General features: G+C 38.7%; 1 protein-coding gene across 5 annotated transcripts in view; it reads left to right on the forward strand.

Annotated features, from left to right (window-relative positions):
• Positions 1-15518, forward strand: part of LOC137101497 (spectrin beta chain, non-erythrocytic 1-like) — a 104388-nt gene that overhangs the window by 53967 nt on the left and 34903 nt on the right. For all 5 annotated transcript variants that reach the window (XM_067479982.1, XM_067479989.1, XM_067479998.1 and 2 more), the window contains 5 exons: positions 6076-6227; positions 11353-11526; positions 14043-14134; positions 14283-14363; positions 15347-15462. In XM_067479982.1, coding sequence (XP_067336083.1) covers positions 6076-6227; positions 11353-11526; positions 14043-14134; positions 14283-14363; positions 15347-15462 — 615 coding nt within the window. The remainder of the gene's footprint in view (positions 1-6075; positions 6228-11352; positions 11527-14042; positions 14135-14282; positions 14364-15346; positions 15463-15518) is intronic.

Genomic DNA, 15518 nt, shown 5'->3' on the forward strand with positions numbered 1-15518 from the left:
AAGATAATCCAGCAGTGCACATGTTGGATGTTAATGCTGACAGTGTCCACTTGCAATTTAAGCCTTTGATTTTTAAGTCACCTGTTTATTTTTGACTCTTAACTAAAGATGCCTCTGGTTAAATTTGGCCACCACCCACCTTCAGCAGGAGCTTTAAGGTGCTCCATGACTTTACTCTTCCTCCTCATCCTTCTTGTCTCCATTCGATCCTTCTTTCCACCTCCTGCTTCACTTCTCTTATCTCTATTGGGAAGTGTGTGTGGGTGTGTGTGTTTGTGGGTGTGGGTGTGTGTGGGTGTCCTTACTTGCCTGTGCATGTTAACAAAATTCTAGTCATTGTTGGATAAGAAAGGAAACGGTGAGAGCATAACTAACTGCTCAAACATTTCCTGAAACTCCCCCGGTAACTCGCACTCACAGACACACAAACACACAGGATGTATAGTTGTCAACCTGCTGTTGATGAAGATGAAGATAAAAAATTAAAGATTTATTTCTGGCCTAAATCACTTTAACTCACACTGTCTGGACTTTGTGTGTGTCTGGAGTTTCTCTGGGCTTACTATGCCCTGAATAAACCTTTCAGGCAGACAGCACTCCCAAACTCTGTCAGTCAGGCTGTACCTTGGTTACAGCGTTATCTTTCTTTCCTATCTTGTTCTCTCCTTTTCTTTTCCTTCACTTTCCTTTTCACCTTCCTTTTCTATTTCCTTTTCCTTGCTTTCTTCTCCGTTCCTCTTTGCCCTTGTGAGCTTTTCCGTTCTCTCCTAGGTTCCTCAGTTGTTCTTTTATTGTGGTTAATCTTCTTTTCTATCCTTATTTCTTACTTTTCTTACCTGGTTTTGCCATGATTTATGATTTTACATTGATAAAAATCCCTAACGAGCTGAAATGTGCATTTATACATTAAGACCACAGTGACTTCCTCTTTGTGTGTTTGTGTGTGCTTTGTAAAGTGTGTAACAACTTGTGTGTTGGATAGAACTCTTTATGAACTCTTTTTTTTGCATTCTTGTTCTATCACAACCTTGACTTCGCATGATACATTATAATTCTTCTGTGTGTTTTGTTTGTGAGAATGAGGCGGTCACACAGTAATATAAGCAGTGATGCACCTCACATGATGTTCAGTCCGTACATTCCTTTCTCTGCTGTGTGTGTGTGTGTGTGTGTGTGTGTGTCTGTGTCCTCAGGCTCGGTTTAAGGTCATCCTGTGTGTGTGTGTGTGTTATTGACCCACAGACATACAGTACACCCAGTCAATACAGCACTGTCTCTTCTTTTCTCTCTCATGAAAGACGCACACACACACACACACACACACACACACACACACACACACACACACACACACACACTCTGCAGTAAAGTCAAAGAAGGTCACTGAAGCCACTGACATTAAGTTGTGCTCTGCTGTGTGTGTGTAGTTTAGCATTAGCAGGTCAAATCGCTTGATTTGCTGCATCACTGAAATATCTTCTGCTGGAAATGTTGATAAATAAACTCGGGCTGCTGCTCAACATGATTTTTATTTTTCATAATGTGGTGGTAAATTATTTATATTCTTGTTAAAGGACAGGTTCACATTTTTTGAATTTCTGTTTAAAAGCAGCAGTCAGGTGTCCATATAAAGTCCTCCATCTGTGCACAAAAGTATTAAAAAGACAGTTTATCCTCCCTTATTGGTCACATGAAGTCAAAACACCTTTTTAGTTTTTTTATTTACTGCAAAACTTGAACAATGATCACAGAAACTCGAAGAGAGACTGACTCACTAACAGCACCTTAACTTTGGAAACTTAAGCTTACTGATATGAGTCAAAACATCAACGGCTTTCAGCTTGTCCCTTCAGGGGCTGCCACAGCAGAATCTTTTTTGCACGTTGATTTAGTTGATTTATAGTTTTTACGCCGGATGATCCTCCTGCCGCAACTCTCCCATTTTTATGGGACTACTGATACGAGTACTAACCTGTTATGGTTCTAGTATGACTCGCTGGACAGTAAAATCCTCATCTGTCCACTGTTGAGTTAAGCTGGTGAGACACATTGACAGACACTGTAAGTCCAATATAGCAGTGAGGACATGCCTCAAGACTTTCAAAGACTGGACAGTTCACACTTAAACAATTATTTCCACCAACTATCACAGATTTCCAGTCTCAAAGTCTGGGAGGAGCACACACATGTGATGGATCAGTAAGCTGTGGACAACGCACTGAACGACTGCAAGATTTGAGGTGAACAAACCTGCGAATCCCACGCAAACAGAAATTCTCAAGTTTTATTGAGCCAAAAGTAACATGACATCAACCAGCAGCTTGGGTTTAAATCTAATTAAATTGAAAATCTTTAAAAGTAGGCAAAACCTCCTTCAGTGTCCACATGAGCACCTGACAGGCTGAGAATATTCCTGAACATTGTGAGCCCCTGAATCTTGGAATGGTTTGTTGTAAAACAACCTGCACATAACTCCCACATATTGACCTCATCCTGCTGTACACAGAGCAACAGAGGAAAACAGATGTGAACCTTAAATCAGAGCTCCACCAATAAAGCGACGAGGTCCATATTTGGTTTGAGCAGATTTATAGATGTATATTTCAGTCAATAAATAAGAAATTATTCAAGAAGGCAATGTCCAACTTGTTTATCCACCATTTATGTAAAGGATCCCTGTCCAGAATGTTTTTGTGTTGTGTCTTCATATTTTATCACACGACTATGTTTATTATTAGGTATTTTTTCCCTGGTCTGAGAATGAAGGTTGACTGAAATAGAGATTAGTGTGTAAAATAGAGCAGTGAGATATGAGGCTCCTTTCTCAGTGCTGAATGAAGCCAAACCAGCTAAACTGCTCTCCAACCAGGGCTGACATCAGTAAACATCAGTAAACCATAACACCCCACACCTTTAATTGTCTGATGTGGGCCTGTATTTATCAAACATCTGAAAATCACTGAGCGATGACTTACAAGCCTCAGTGTAAGAAGGAGGGTTAGTTTCCAACTTTTGCACACTAACTTTCAGCAGGATAGGGAGTTTAATCACACACAAAATCAAAATTCAAATGCAGAAGACGGAACCACTGCGTGATTTTGTCTAATCCGCCGTGTTCAGTCATTTTTACACTGCCTGCTTCAGCGCTGCAGCCTACAGTACATGTATGGTACTGGGCACATGAGTGATAATGGGTGATGATACTGCAAGGTTGACTGTTGACACATTGAAGACATGGCATGAAATAAACAAAATGCAAGCAAAGTTAACTTTTACTGCTGCACAAATACTAAAGAAGCATCAGCTGCATTTTCCCTGCTGCTGCAATGGTGTGAGTGTGGACTTCCTTTTGCTTCCTCAATATCAGCAGAGATAAGAATCCTTCTCCAAATTGTGAACGTGCATGAAAGGCTTCAACTCCTTGAAGTAGGCGGCTCTGAGAATTTTTCAAAATTTTCCAAATTTGTGAAAAACTGTAGATATCCAACACCTCATGCTTTTACCTCACAGATCAGTTAAAGTATACGACCTGTTACAAGAAATTAGTAGTTCAGGCCAAAGGCTGCAAGTAATTTACAGTAAGATTTGTCCTAACTGCAGACAGGGTTTTAAAAAATCAAAGAATTTGTTCAGATTTGGAGAGCAGAAGTGTCAGCGTACACACAAATCTTCAGTGTGAGTACACTCTCTGTCACTCACTCACTCACTCACAAAAACACACACACACACACACACACACACACACACACACACACACACACACACACACACAAACAGATGCAGTATGAACAATACTGCAAACATATTCACAGGCGCAGTCTGGCAGTTTTTCTGTATCTTTGAATGTAAACACCTTTTTCCTCCTGGGATGAGCATAGGAAGGGGAAACCCCAACACACAGGCCAAATTGCGTGAAGAGGACAGACTTTCTCTGTGTGCAGTCATTGCAGGAAGCATGAAGATGGAGATAAGACAAACTTATCAACACAGTTTCTCACATTAGCAAAGAGTGATAAGACACACGCAAGACAGAAATCAGCCCATCACTCAGTATATAAGATCTAAAATCTCCCCAGTTAAAGCTGCTGTCAGTAACACTCAGCAACATAAGCTCATGCACATATTTCCTTCAGAAATGTCTGGGTTACTTCCTTCACAATCAGTGGATGTGGCACAATCAGAAGCTACTTTTGACAACACAAACCTGCAAGCTTATCCAAACAGTGGGACAGTGGGAGAAAAGTACTTGGAAAACACATAGATCATTTCATGCAGCTGGAAGTTTAAAGGCGATCAGGTCTTCTACATGCACGTCTTTCCAGATTAATTCTAATCAGTTCATGACTCCATCAGGATGCTTTCCTAAAACATACAACCAAAGAACAATAATACCCCTGTGCAAAACTGTCTCCAGTGAGTGGGCATAAAAATAAATTTGAAACAGTTTTTTAAACAGGCCAGAATCACTATGGAAGATGATAATCACTGTGAATGGCTGAAGGTTCCATCGTAACTTTGTCAGTCTGCTGTAGGTGGATGGTTTTCTGTGCTGAAACAATTAAATAATGCTGTGCAGTGCATTCAGAAAGTATTCCCTGCAATTAACATTTTCCACATTTTGTTATGTTACAGCCTTATTTCAAAATGGATCAAATTCATTATTTTCCTGAAAGTTCTACAAACAATATCCTATAATAACGACGTGAAAGAAGTTTGTTTGAAATCTTTGCAAATGTATTTTTTAAAAACCCCGAAAAAAAATCATGTGGGAAGAGTCAGAGTAAAGCGATGGGAATACTTTCTCGAAGCACTGTAATTTTTCTGCCGAGGACGGTGTCCAAAAACTGTCCAGACAGACACTGACCAACAGCACCAACACAAAGTAGTACTGTTTAACCTTAACCATAATCTGTCATGATCTGACAGATTCAGATTTATAGTTGTGAGGTCTAATTTTAATTAAAACTCTCATCCATGTTGCTTCTCTTGGTGGACAACTGACTGATCGTAGACACTATGGCGCCACTGTAACAGATTCTAAGCTGCACCAGTTTGATATTAGAAAGCCACAGTGTGTTTGTGCCGAGAGAAGGTCGGTCAACACTGACGCTATTGTCCTGCAGCTCCAAACTAACTCACTCAAGGTCATGGAATTATGAGTGTTTGTTTGCATGCGTGAGACATTCAGGGCACTTTATCAGCTGTGGGTGGTGGGTGTGTGTCTAGTTTCCTTCCAGGGGTCAAACTGAGTTTATTCCCATTCCATTTTCTGCACTGAGATCATCTAATCTGAGAGAAAATGTTACGTTTATTAAGTATAAACACAAATGGCAGTATTTCTTTTTTCTTTTTTTCTTTCAGTAGATAAAGACATGTTGGACACATCTCCTGTTTGCTACACGTGTAAAAGATGAAGTCTGGACAGAGCAGCTTGAGATTCACACTCTGAAATTTACAAATCTGAAATCATTAAGATTGAAATTGGCATTAGAACAAAGTGTCATCACCATGCTGTGACCTTTGACCTCTCTCTTCACCTGTGCTGATTAAAATATTTGCACTCAAGAGTAAAGACTCTGCAGCTGTAAATCTCTTGGAGAGAACAAGAGACAGGAGTAAGAGTATAAAATCATGGAGTTCAGCCGAGAAAACTCACTCACAGGCAATCTCTAAGTGTGTGTGTGTGAGAGAGAGGGAGAGAGAAAGAGCAAGCAGTAACAATAATCATCTGACCTATGGGAAATAAACTTGAAATTAAGTTATGTTGCAGACACCAGGTGTCTGCCGTCAGACTGCATTTCATCTGTGTTTGAGAGGTAGAATATTTATAGCTGTGATTTAGATTTAGTCTGGTCTCTGACACAGAAAACCTCACCCTTACACTGAGCAAGCACGTGCACGTACACCTCCACACACACCTGCAGAGATCAACAGGACTCAGACTGCACAATCCCAACTCAACATGCACTTCCTACCTTTATATGAAGCTTTCAGCCTCTTCTCATGCTGTTGCGACAGACTTTGTTACACTCTGTTACTGACCAAAATCTCTCTGTGTTTCTGTGTCTGGTCCAGATGAACGTGAAGCAGTGCAGAAAAAGACCTTTACAAAATGGGTGAACTCCCACCTGTCCAGAGTGTCTGGTCGAATCACCGACCTCTATATGGACCTGAGGGATGGACGCATGCTCATCAAGCTGCTGGAGGTCCTGTCTGGAGAGAGACTGGTGCGTGCAGGAGCATGATCACACACTACATTCATAGCAGCTGTTGCACAGGAAAAGTTCAACTTTTAATGAAAGACCTCTTGATCTTGTACATCTTTAATATCTCTTTGTTGCTGTTGTACACATTACTCCATTTTTAGGAGCAAAGCCATGGATGGTTTACTGAGCAAAGGCCCAGGTCTTGTATGACCTCAACTTAAGGACACTGAGTGTTTAAAAAGGGATTTAAAATAATCCAAAGTAATGAAAATGACCACAAAGAGGGAAACGACTAACAGTAGGGAGGAAAATGCACAAATGATTCCAGCTAAAGTGAAATGGAAATGTTGTAAAATCAGTGTAATTTACTTTACTGTAAATAAACTGTTATTATTATATTATTATATTCTACTATTGTTGTAGTTTTTATGAAATATTACTCAGAGTATTTTTAAATATATTTGCGGCAGCACAACAAGGACTGAGTTTATTTAAACTATAGAGTTTGACATCTTACTCAGTGCAAGACTGTGCATCAGTATTAATGTGGTATTATTAGTTTTTGGACACAATGGATCCATGTGACAGAGGACACACACAGTACTAGGATATGAGTAGTTCTCATTAATAACTTATTAATGCTGGTTCTCAACGGTTACACTCCCTCTGTGGTGACTCACGCACAGCTGTCTGTCATCTCTGCGCTCTTACTCTGCTTATTTGCTTATTCGCTCGAACATTAATGGCTCCTTCAATCATTAACCACACATTAGCATGAGCTCGCTCTCTGGATCGGTCTGTTCAGAGCAGCCTGTTAATATTGAAGAAAGAAGATTTTAGTAAGGTAACAGGAACACAGCACTGCTAATATTTCTGTTTCTCCTCTTACTGAAAGTCATTTAAACCCACATACGGTCCCAGTTTTAAACCACCCCCCACCCTGTGACTTCCAGTGCCACGAGCCAAACTCTCTTCTTTTTCAGCCTCTTCAACTCTGAGCTCTCTGCTTTCATCCGGCCTTTTCACAGCCTGTCAAACACCCACAGACAGAGACAACACAGCTTCACAGTCAGCCAGGAAGTATAGTGTACACTCTTTTCTGAGTACTTTACATTGATGTCCATTCTGATGCCTTAGATATTTTACTTGTACAGTTTTTTTTCCTTGTCAGATCAGAGACCCCGGGAATCTCTGGATGCACGTGGAAATAAAAAATGGGTGAAAATGAAGAGATGTGAAATAGAGAAGCAGATTGGTAGCAGGATGGATGAGGGGAATAACAGTGGGAGACAGAGTGGGGGGTGTCAGATTGTGAAAGAAGTCATTGAGTAACTTTGAGGCTTTACATGGAGCCAAAACGCCTCCAGAAGCAGCGAAAGAATCTGAGAGTGAGCGTCTGTTTTCAGACTGCACAGTTTAAAGTTTCAGGACTTTCTTAAGGCAGTCATCAGGAACAGAGGCTTCAATACCACATGAATATTATACTCCAAACATAATCGTTAAGAGTTTTATTTAAATTCTTGACAGTGGAGAGCATTGACTCTTGGGAGGTTCAGCACCTGGATAAATAACACATGCGCGCACACACACACACACACACACACCCACACACACACACACACACACAAACACACAGCTCCAAGTCCTTTACAGTGCAAACCTTTCAGAACATCCCACAAACATACGCATTTGTAGTTCACTGTTGGAAGAAGCATTCCAATTCTTTTGCAAGTACTGAAGGTGAACAATCATTGGTAGTACCAACTAATCTTTCGTAAATAAATTATTCGTGATGATCTGCACATTATAAGACAAATGATCAACTAAAACTAAACATAACAGTGCAGCCAATTTTCTGAGCTCACTGTGTGTTTTCTATAAAATCTTAATTTGTGAAGTACCTAGTTACTATCATGATCAGTCAAATGGGTTTAGTGCAGGAAAATGCTGGAAAATGAGTGTCACTGTCAGATTTTAACAACAGTACTTGTGGAAAGACATTAAGTTATATTCTAATAGTGTTGTGTGGGACAGAGGACACACGCACACACAAAATACATGTTAGTACAGTAGGAAAAGTTTGGATACTTTTCCAGGGAATTTTTAAAATAAGAAGTTTTAGAATATCAGCATATTCATTTTTAAAGTTAATAGTGCAGCATCAGAGCTCAAAGTGAGTTTAATGTTGCTTTAAACAAAAAATCCAGGAGGAACCAATTGTTTGATTGAGTCCTATTTGTTTTCAAAGAGCAGGCAGTTTTTGCAGGTGTTGAGGACGAGACTGAAAACCCCCCACCTCCATCCACAGCTTGACACAGCGTCTTAGTTCAATCCAAAAACGGCTTCTTGTGGTGAAAATTCCTGCTGCAGTTCAGTTTTGATTGTGAGCCGTGTGATTCACTGAATCTCTGGTTTTCTTGGGTTTGTGCCTCAGCAGACAACAGTCCAGAATATCTCTGGTTCTAGTCCAGATTCTGAATCATTGAGTAACTTTTCTGGGTGGTGTTTATCTGTCTGTGTGAGGAAAGGCAAAGACAGCAGGGTTATTGTTGGATAGAAGAGGATGTGTGGTGTGGACGGCTCTGCTCTGACAGCTCAAATTTATTTTACAGTTGTCGCACTTTGCTTTGTTTGATATATTTACTGATTTTAAAAATGATCATCTGAAACATGTCGGCGTTGTTCAGAGGGATCATTTCCAACTACTGACTCAACAAGATGTGATTAAAGGCAGAGGGACTATAGAGCTTAAAATATAATAAAACATAAAAGGGTCACAAATTATATCAGAGCGGCCTCATTTACATCAGGACAAATTATGAGGCCTCCATGAAATTTCCAGATCAATCATACAAAGCTTTGCTTAATGTTGTTAGAAAAGGACTTTGGTTGGTCCACATACTGGATGTGAAGATTTTGGCTGGAGATGAACCTGAAACTGAATTTTATAAAAGCTGATCATATCAGACATTCATTTAAAAAGAAATCAATAACCAAAATAAAAGTTTGTGTTTTCACCTTGAAACACTGCAGCAGGACAATAATAGTAAATTCAACATTAACATTACTTAAATATACAAAACAAAATTCACATCATAATTGTAACATTTTATCACTGGTCTGGACCTAAAACTCATTTGTAAGTTGATTTTAAAAATAAAGAAGACAAAAAAGCAGTGTTACACAGCAAAAACCATAAATGTAATGAGTGAAAAGAATCCATTTGGATAATTTTGATTATTGTAAATGGTGCACAAACGGCTCCATCACTTGTATCTTGGTGTAGAGGAAGTCTGAAGGTGGATACTGACCAGCTGGACATATGTTTTATCGCCTTTACATCAGTGGTAATTGCGTCAGCTCTTGGCCTCACTGCCTACTCCTCCAGAACATCCTGTGGATCTAATCCTCCATGTATCACAAAGACAGAAACACTGGGGCTGGATGTGTGAATCTAAACACGCCAGCTAAAAAACAGATGGACTTTTTAATATTTTAATATTATCACCATAAATCTTCATACTGCAGCTCTTTGGAGCCCATTCATATAACAGTGGGGTCATGTCCTCCAGGATGTCCTGTAGACTACAATAGAGAGGAATTCCAGCCAAGCAACAACAATCCATCGTATGAATGTGAAGCACTGCCAAAAAAGACTAGACCTAATTTCTTAGTCCGTTTGTAGTTCATGCTCCTGCACCCGAGAGGATGAACCTTAATGTGATCTGTAGCGCCACCTTCAAGACAATCATTATATTATCTAGCAAACTAAATTAGCGCCCAGTGTTTACTTATTTTTCCTTATGGTTTCTGACTGAGCTGGTGAAGCAGCAGGTTTATTACTGTTTTGCATGTATTTTTTCACCCACTGGCTGGTTTGAGGTTTCATTCGGTCTGTGAGCAGGATTGTTAGGTAGCTAACAGCTAATGTTACAGACATGTTTTTTGAGTAGTTAACGTCAGCAGCCCCCACCCAGTGATTTAGTATCTTCATTTAACAGTAAACAGTTTCAGGTTTTTGAATTTAAACTTAAACTTAACAGATAAGTTGCTGAGATAACTGACATGATGGATTTGCTGCTGGCTAACTTTTTACTTGTGCTTTGACCTTCACTAGAGTAACTGTAGAATTGTCAGACATCATATTCAAGTCTGAAGCTGATTTTAAATATTAATTTGTCAAAAATCACTAACATCCATAGATGTATGCGCTATGTTGCAAAGTGACTAAATACCACAATAGTAAGTATTGCTGTAACTGTAGACTTTCTGTAGAATCACAAAGTATTTCTGGTCCTGATAACATCTACAGCTCCTTCCAGAAGTCTTTTCATACCTTTGTGACAAAGGTCATTTATGTTCAAATAGGAAAAGAATCATGTTCCCTGGTTTTGGTCACCTGATTACTGGAACTTTTTTGCATGAAATGAATATCTTAACTGATCAGTTTGATCAGCACAGAGGAAACAGATGTTCCCAGGAGTTCCACACATTTTATGTTTTGCTTATAACAGCTTTAATTTTTGCAGCTAAAGGTCTTTTGATATTTGGGTATGTGGGGGTTCATTTATGATTCAGGTTTTTTTTTTACCTAAAATTCATACAGCAGAAGTTGTTTATTAGTGATGTTTACTGCTTCAACTCTAAAGAACTGTTCTGTTTTCAGATGTTTGAAATGAGGGATCGTTTGAAGACCAGTTAGTCATAGTTGCTGGATTTCACTTAAAGGCACCTCTGCAGGGTGGGAGAAACTCCAGTAGACCGCATTTACTAATTTGTACCTGCTGGGGTTCACCACCAACCTGGATGGTTGTTCCTTTAGATTATGTGCTGCAAGAAACTGGAATACTGAAATGTTTTCCAACATTAGTGATTACAATGAATTTTTGTGTTGTTGTTATCACTGAGATTTGTGTGGAACTTGGAGCCCCATGTCTCAAGGTTTCAGATAAATGACTTCTGTAAATATCATCCAGTAAAAGTTCTTCTCCATTAGTGAAACTTTCACTCAGGAAAGGAAACTATCAAAACAAAAAGTGTCAGTTTTAAAAGTAGTCAGCTGTGTCTGCAGCTGTTTTCTTCTTCATGTTTATATAAAACTGGTTTTTGAAGGTTGTAAATAAATTGAGTTCTGTTTTCGTTTCAGCCCAAACCCACCAAGGGTCGGATGCGGATTCATTGCCTGGAAAATGTGGACAAGGCTCTGCAGTTCCTGAAGGAGCAGAGGGTTCACCTGGAAAACATGGGATCCCATGACATCGTAGATGGAAACCATCGCCTCACACTGGGCCTCATCTGGACAATCATCCTCCGCTTCCAGGTAAATTAGCCACTGGGATCATCATCAGAGCCATCTGGTCATAGTAAATTAGTTCCTGGGAAATTTTTCATCCCCAAATAAATTGAAGGGTCACATATTCTCATCTTGGAGGGCTGAACTTCCTACTTTTACTTGGCTCCCCTAATTAGTGCCCTGTTTTGCATCAAGTCCTGTCAATTTGGGTTCTTACACTTTAATTTGCAGTTACTTTAGCCACTTTTGGTCAACAGTGTCATTTAGTATTTTGCATTCCTACATGAGTTTACTGCATATAATAAGTTTAATTGAATGTGGCCTCTTTGGTTGTGTGTTAACAATGTAGGGCTTGCCTAAATAATTGCAGTCACTTCTAGTCAAACTTAGGGCCACACATCAATGATACTACCACCTTGTCATTATTCTTCATCTGTTGTTTATGTCATCACTATTTTGCATCCCAGTGATGTCAGATGTCTCAAATGGGGCATCCCTTTTAACATCGACATTACAGAATGTTACAGGAGACTTTCTACAAAGTTCTATATCACAGAATATTAACAGTCGCATTTTCCCGGCTTTCCCTAGTTGCTGTCCTGTTCTATATCCCAAAATGGTTTAAATAAAACTGGATCTAGGTCCATATTTTGTGATCTCAGAAGTGGTTACATAAGTTCAGTTTGATCAAATGTAAACCTGCTTGAAGTCATATAGTGCTTGGTTTCAGCTGGGAAACTTCTTTTGAGTAAATGGGATGCATTGGTATTTTAGATCCCAAGATTTAGAAAATTGACATTCAGTGTAGTAATTTCTGAAAAGCTGGATTTTTTTATATGTGCTAGTTTGCCATCATCTGAGTTGAGTCGCTGGCTCAAAAGAGATACAAAATAGTACAAATATTAATCTGTGTGATTCACAGAATCTGTTTAACTAACCCAGTGAAGGTTGTCCAGTAGATTTACCAGCCACTTGTTAATGTTACGCACACTGAAATAAAGAGAGATAATAAAAATACTAAAACACTTTTACCATACAGTATGTACTGTATTGAAAAATAAAACTGTAAAATAAACTGTTGGTCAATAACAGTTAAAATTGACAGTGTTCCAAATAACTTCTGCAGATGTAAAAGCAGAGTCATTGTTAAATCCATTATAATCCCAGAAATGTGACCACTAAATCACTAAACCTTAATAGTAATTAACACACATAATTGACTTACTCATTAACTGTCATTTAATTTTAATGACTAAAATGATGCTCAGAAAAAACCCTGCAAATGTGGTTTTACTGTATGTTCGTGTGCTTGTGTCAATGGAGAGATAACGTCATCGGCAAACAGTTGGGAAAATGGGTGAAAAGGATTTAGATTTTTTAAGCCTTGAGGATTAAAAAACTCTTTTTAGTGGTTTTAAATCCCTTGGTGGTGGACTGAGGGTGAAATGGAGCAGAGTAACAGGAGGACTGCAGAGTCTTTTAGTGATAAATGCTGCGGTGGATGTTGCTGATATATGCCTCAAATGTCGTTCATGTTTCTGTCAGACTGAAACTCATGGATGTCCATCAATGAAGGTGAGATTTATGTGCGTGCACTCTTGTACCATTTCTGTGGGGACCTGTTTTAAGACAGACTTTTTGGGAAAGTGAGGATGTTTTTAGAAAGACTTTCTGTGCAAAGTGAGGACATCATTAGACAGTGAGACATGTCTTAAAATAGTGAGGACCCTATGGACAGCGAGGGGATCTAAAGGAAGTGTTAGGATATTTTTAGAAACAATTTGGAAGTGCAAACCTTATTGGAACAAAAGGACGGGAATGCGAATACACGTCATAGAAGTGAGGTTAGAAGTCCATTTTTTTCTGATGCAACTTCATTATTTTAAGTATGGACGTTTTGTTTTTTTTTGAGAAGTAGGGACAGTTCAAGTGTTTGACATACACAGTAAATCTCAGTCTGTACGGATTCATGCACATGTGCAGCTGAATGAGAAATGTCCATGTATATGTCCAACTAATTTATTTGTCTCATTATAGATTAAAAAACATCTTGTGTGTTGGTTTGTGCTTAACTTTCATCTGATTGCTAATGCTGCATTCACTGCCCCTGGGAATAATGGGGGGGATTTGGAATTTTTCTCAGTATTTTGTTTAATGAACTTTAAGTCTGAAAGTGTATAGTGTTAATCTTTCATTTTTAGTGTTTTTTTTTTCTTTATCATTTGTGTAGCATTACATTTGTAATCACTTCATATTTCACATACACATTTATTTTTCTCATTATGTCTTCTGTTAAAATATGATTACTTTATTTTTATTATCGTCTTTGTAGTCAAATATGTCTGCATTTCATGTTACCTAAAGTAATTTAGGCAGAAACGTCAAACTGCTGTGTTACCAAAACAATCTAGATCTTCTACCAAGTTTATTCACATTCAGAAATTATTTAAATGTTTAGAGGAACATCTAGAAATGGGCTGAACATGAAGCGTCATATAGTACAGGAGGCTGCTATTTACTTTGTGTATTTTTCTGTGTCTCAGATCCAGGACATCAGTGTAGAGACTGAGGACAACAAGGAGAAGAAATCAGCTAAAGATGCTCTGCTGCTCTGGTGTCAGATGAAGACGGCAGGGTGAGAGGATACAGATTCATTTAAAAACCAACCTCAGACTTGCTTTTTCTACAAACTTCTCACTAATCCATTACCATCAACCCTATTGGCATCTTCACTTGTTTGTCTTGTAACTGGTGATGAGCTGTAATTTCCTCTTCATGTCCAGCTATCCAAACGTCAACATTCACAACTTCACCACCAGCTGGAGAGATGGGATGGCCTTCAACGCTCTTATCCACAAACATAGGTAGGAAATTCACACCGTTTACCTTTAGTAAACACAAAGGACATGTGGCACCATTGAAAATACGAATAATTGCATTTATGTCCACCCAAACACAAAAGTCATTATTAGAAGGTGGTTACTTTCTGCCTCTTTGTTTTGTTTTTGCCTCTGTTGTCACTTTTTTGTCATTTTAGTCTTTTAAAATCCTTTTTAAACGATATATATAATATATAAGAATCTCATCACATACATCAGTAATAAACTAGTTGAATCTTGAAATGCACCAGAGGAGGTTTTAAATTGAAACTTTCGACTATATTATGGACATCTTTAATCCCTCTGAACAATGTTGTAGCCAAAGTGCAGACAGTCTCTCCTTTATTAACTGCAGCTGACCATTCAGCAGGCCGCTTCCTTTACCTCTGAAATTGAGGGCTTTAACAGTTCAACATTTACTCACAGTTAGTAACTGTGCAACTGCATATTATTTCTGTATTTATCCATATTTCGCACTGTTACTGTTTCTATAGACCTGTTCTTTAACAAGCACTTAGCAGTAAAGTCTTGAGTCCCAGCAACTCAAATAGTAGTGCAACATTATTGAATCTGACCCCAGAGGGATAAAGGTTAAATTCAATATAGTAGTATATATCTAATATATGAATGGAAAGAAAATAGTAACTGAAGATTAGAACAAAGTGAAGGACAAAGAAGATTTTTAATTGGTGAAGTGATCCTACCCAGGATGAACATTCAGGTATTGGGTTTGTACAGATGTGATATTCAGGGTTAGCCAACAAGTTATGTATCACCACCAGATGTTCTTTCTTTCCTGTGAAGGCTTTGAAACAGCTGTTTGAGTCTTAAAGATAAGGAAAAAAGAACAAAAGAAAATGTATTTGTTTATTGAAAAAAAATTAAATATATGTGTTTTTTTTGTTTGTTTGTTTTGTTTTTTTGTTCACTGGTAAAACCAAATTTTTATTTAATGTGCTGCGTTTTAGGCCGGACCTCATCGACTTTGACAAGCTGAAGAAATCAAATGCTCACTACAACCTGCAGAATGCTTTTAACCTGGCCGAGCAGCACCTGGGGCTCACCAAGCTGCTGGACCCCGAGGGTCAGAGATGACACACACACACACACACACACACACACAATGCCACACAGTCACCT

This window comes from Channa argus, chromosome 1 (assembly GCF_033026475.1).
Source record: "Channa argus isolate prfri chromosome 1, Channa argus male v1.0, whole genome shotgun sequence".
NCBI lineage: Eukaryota > Metazoa > Chordata > Actinopteri > Anabantiformes > Channidae > Channa > Channa argus.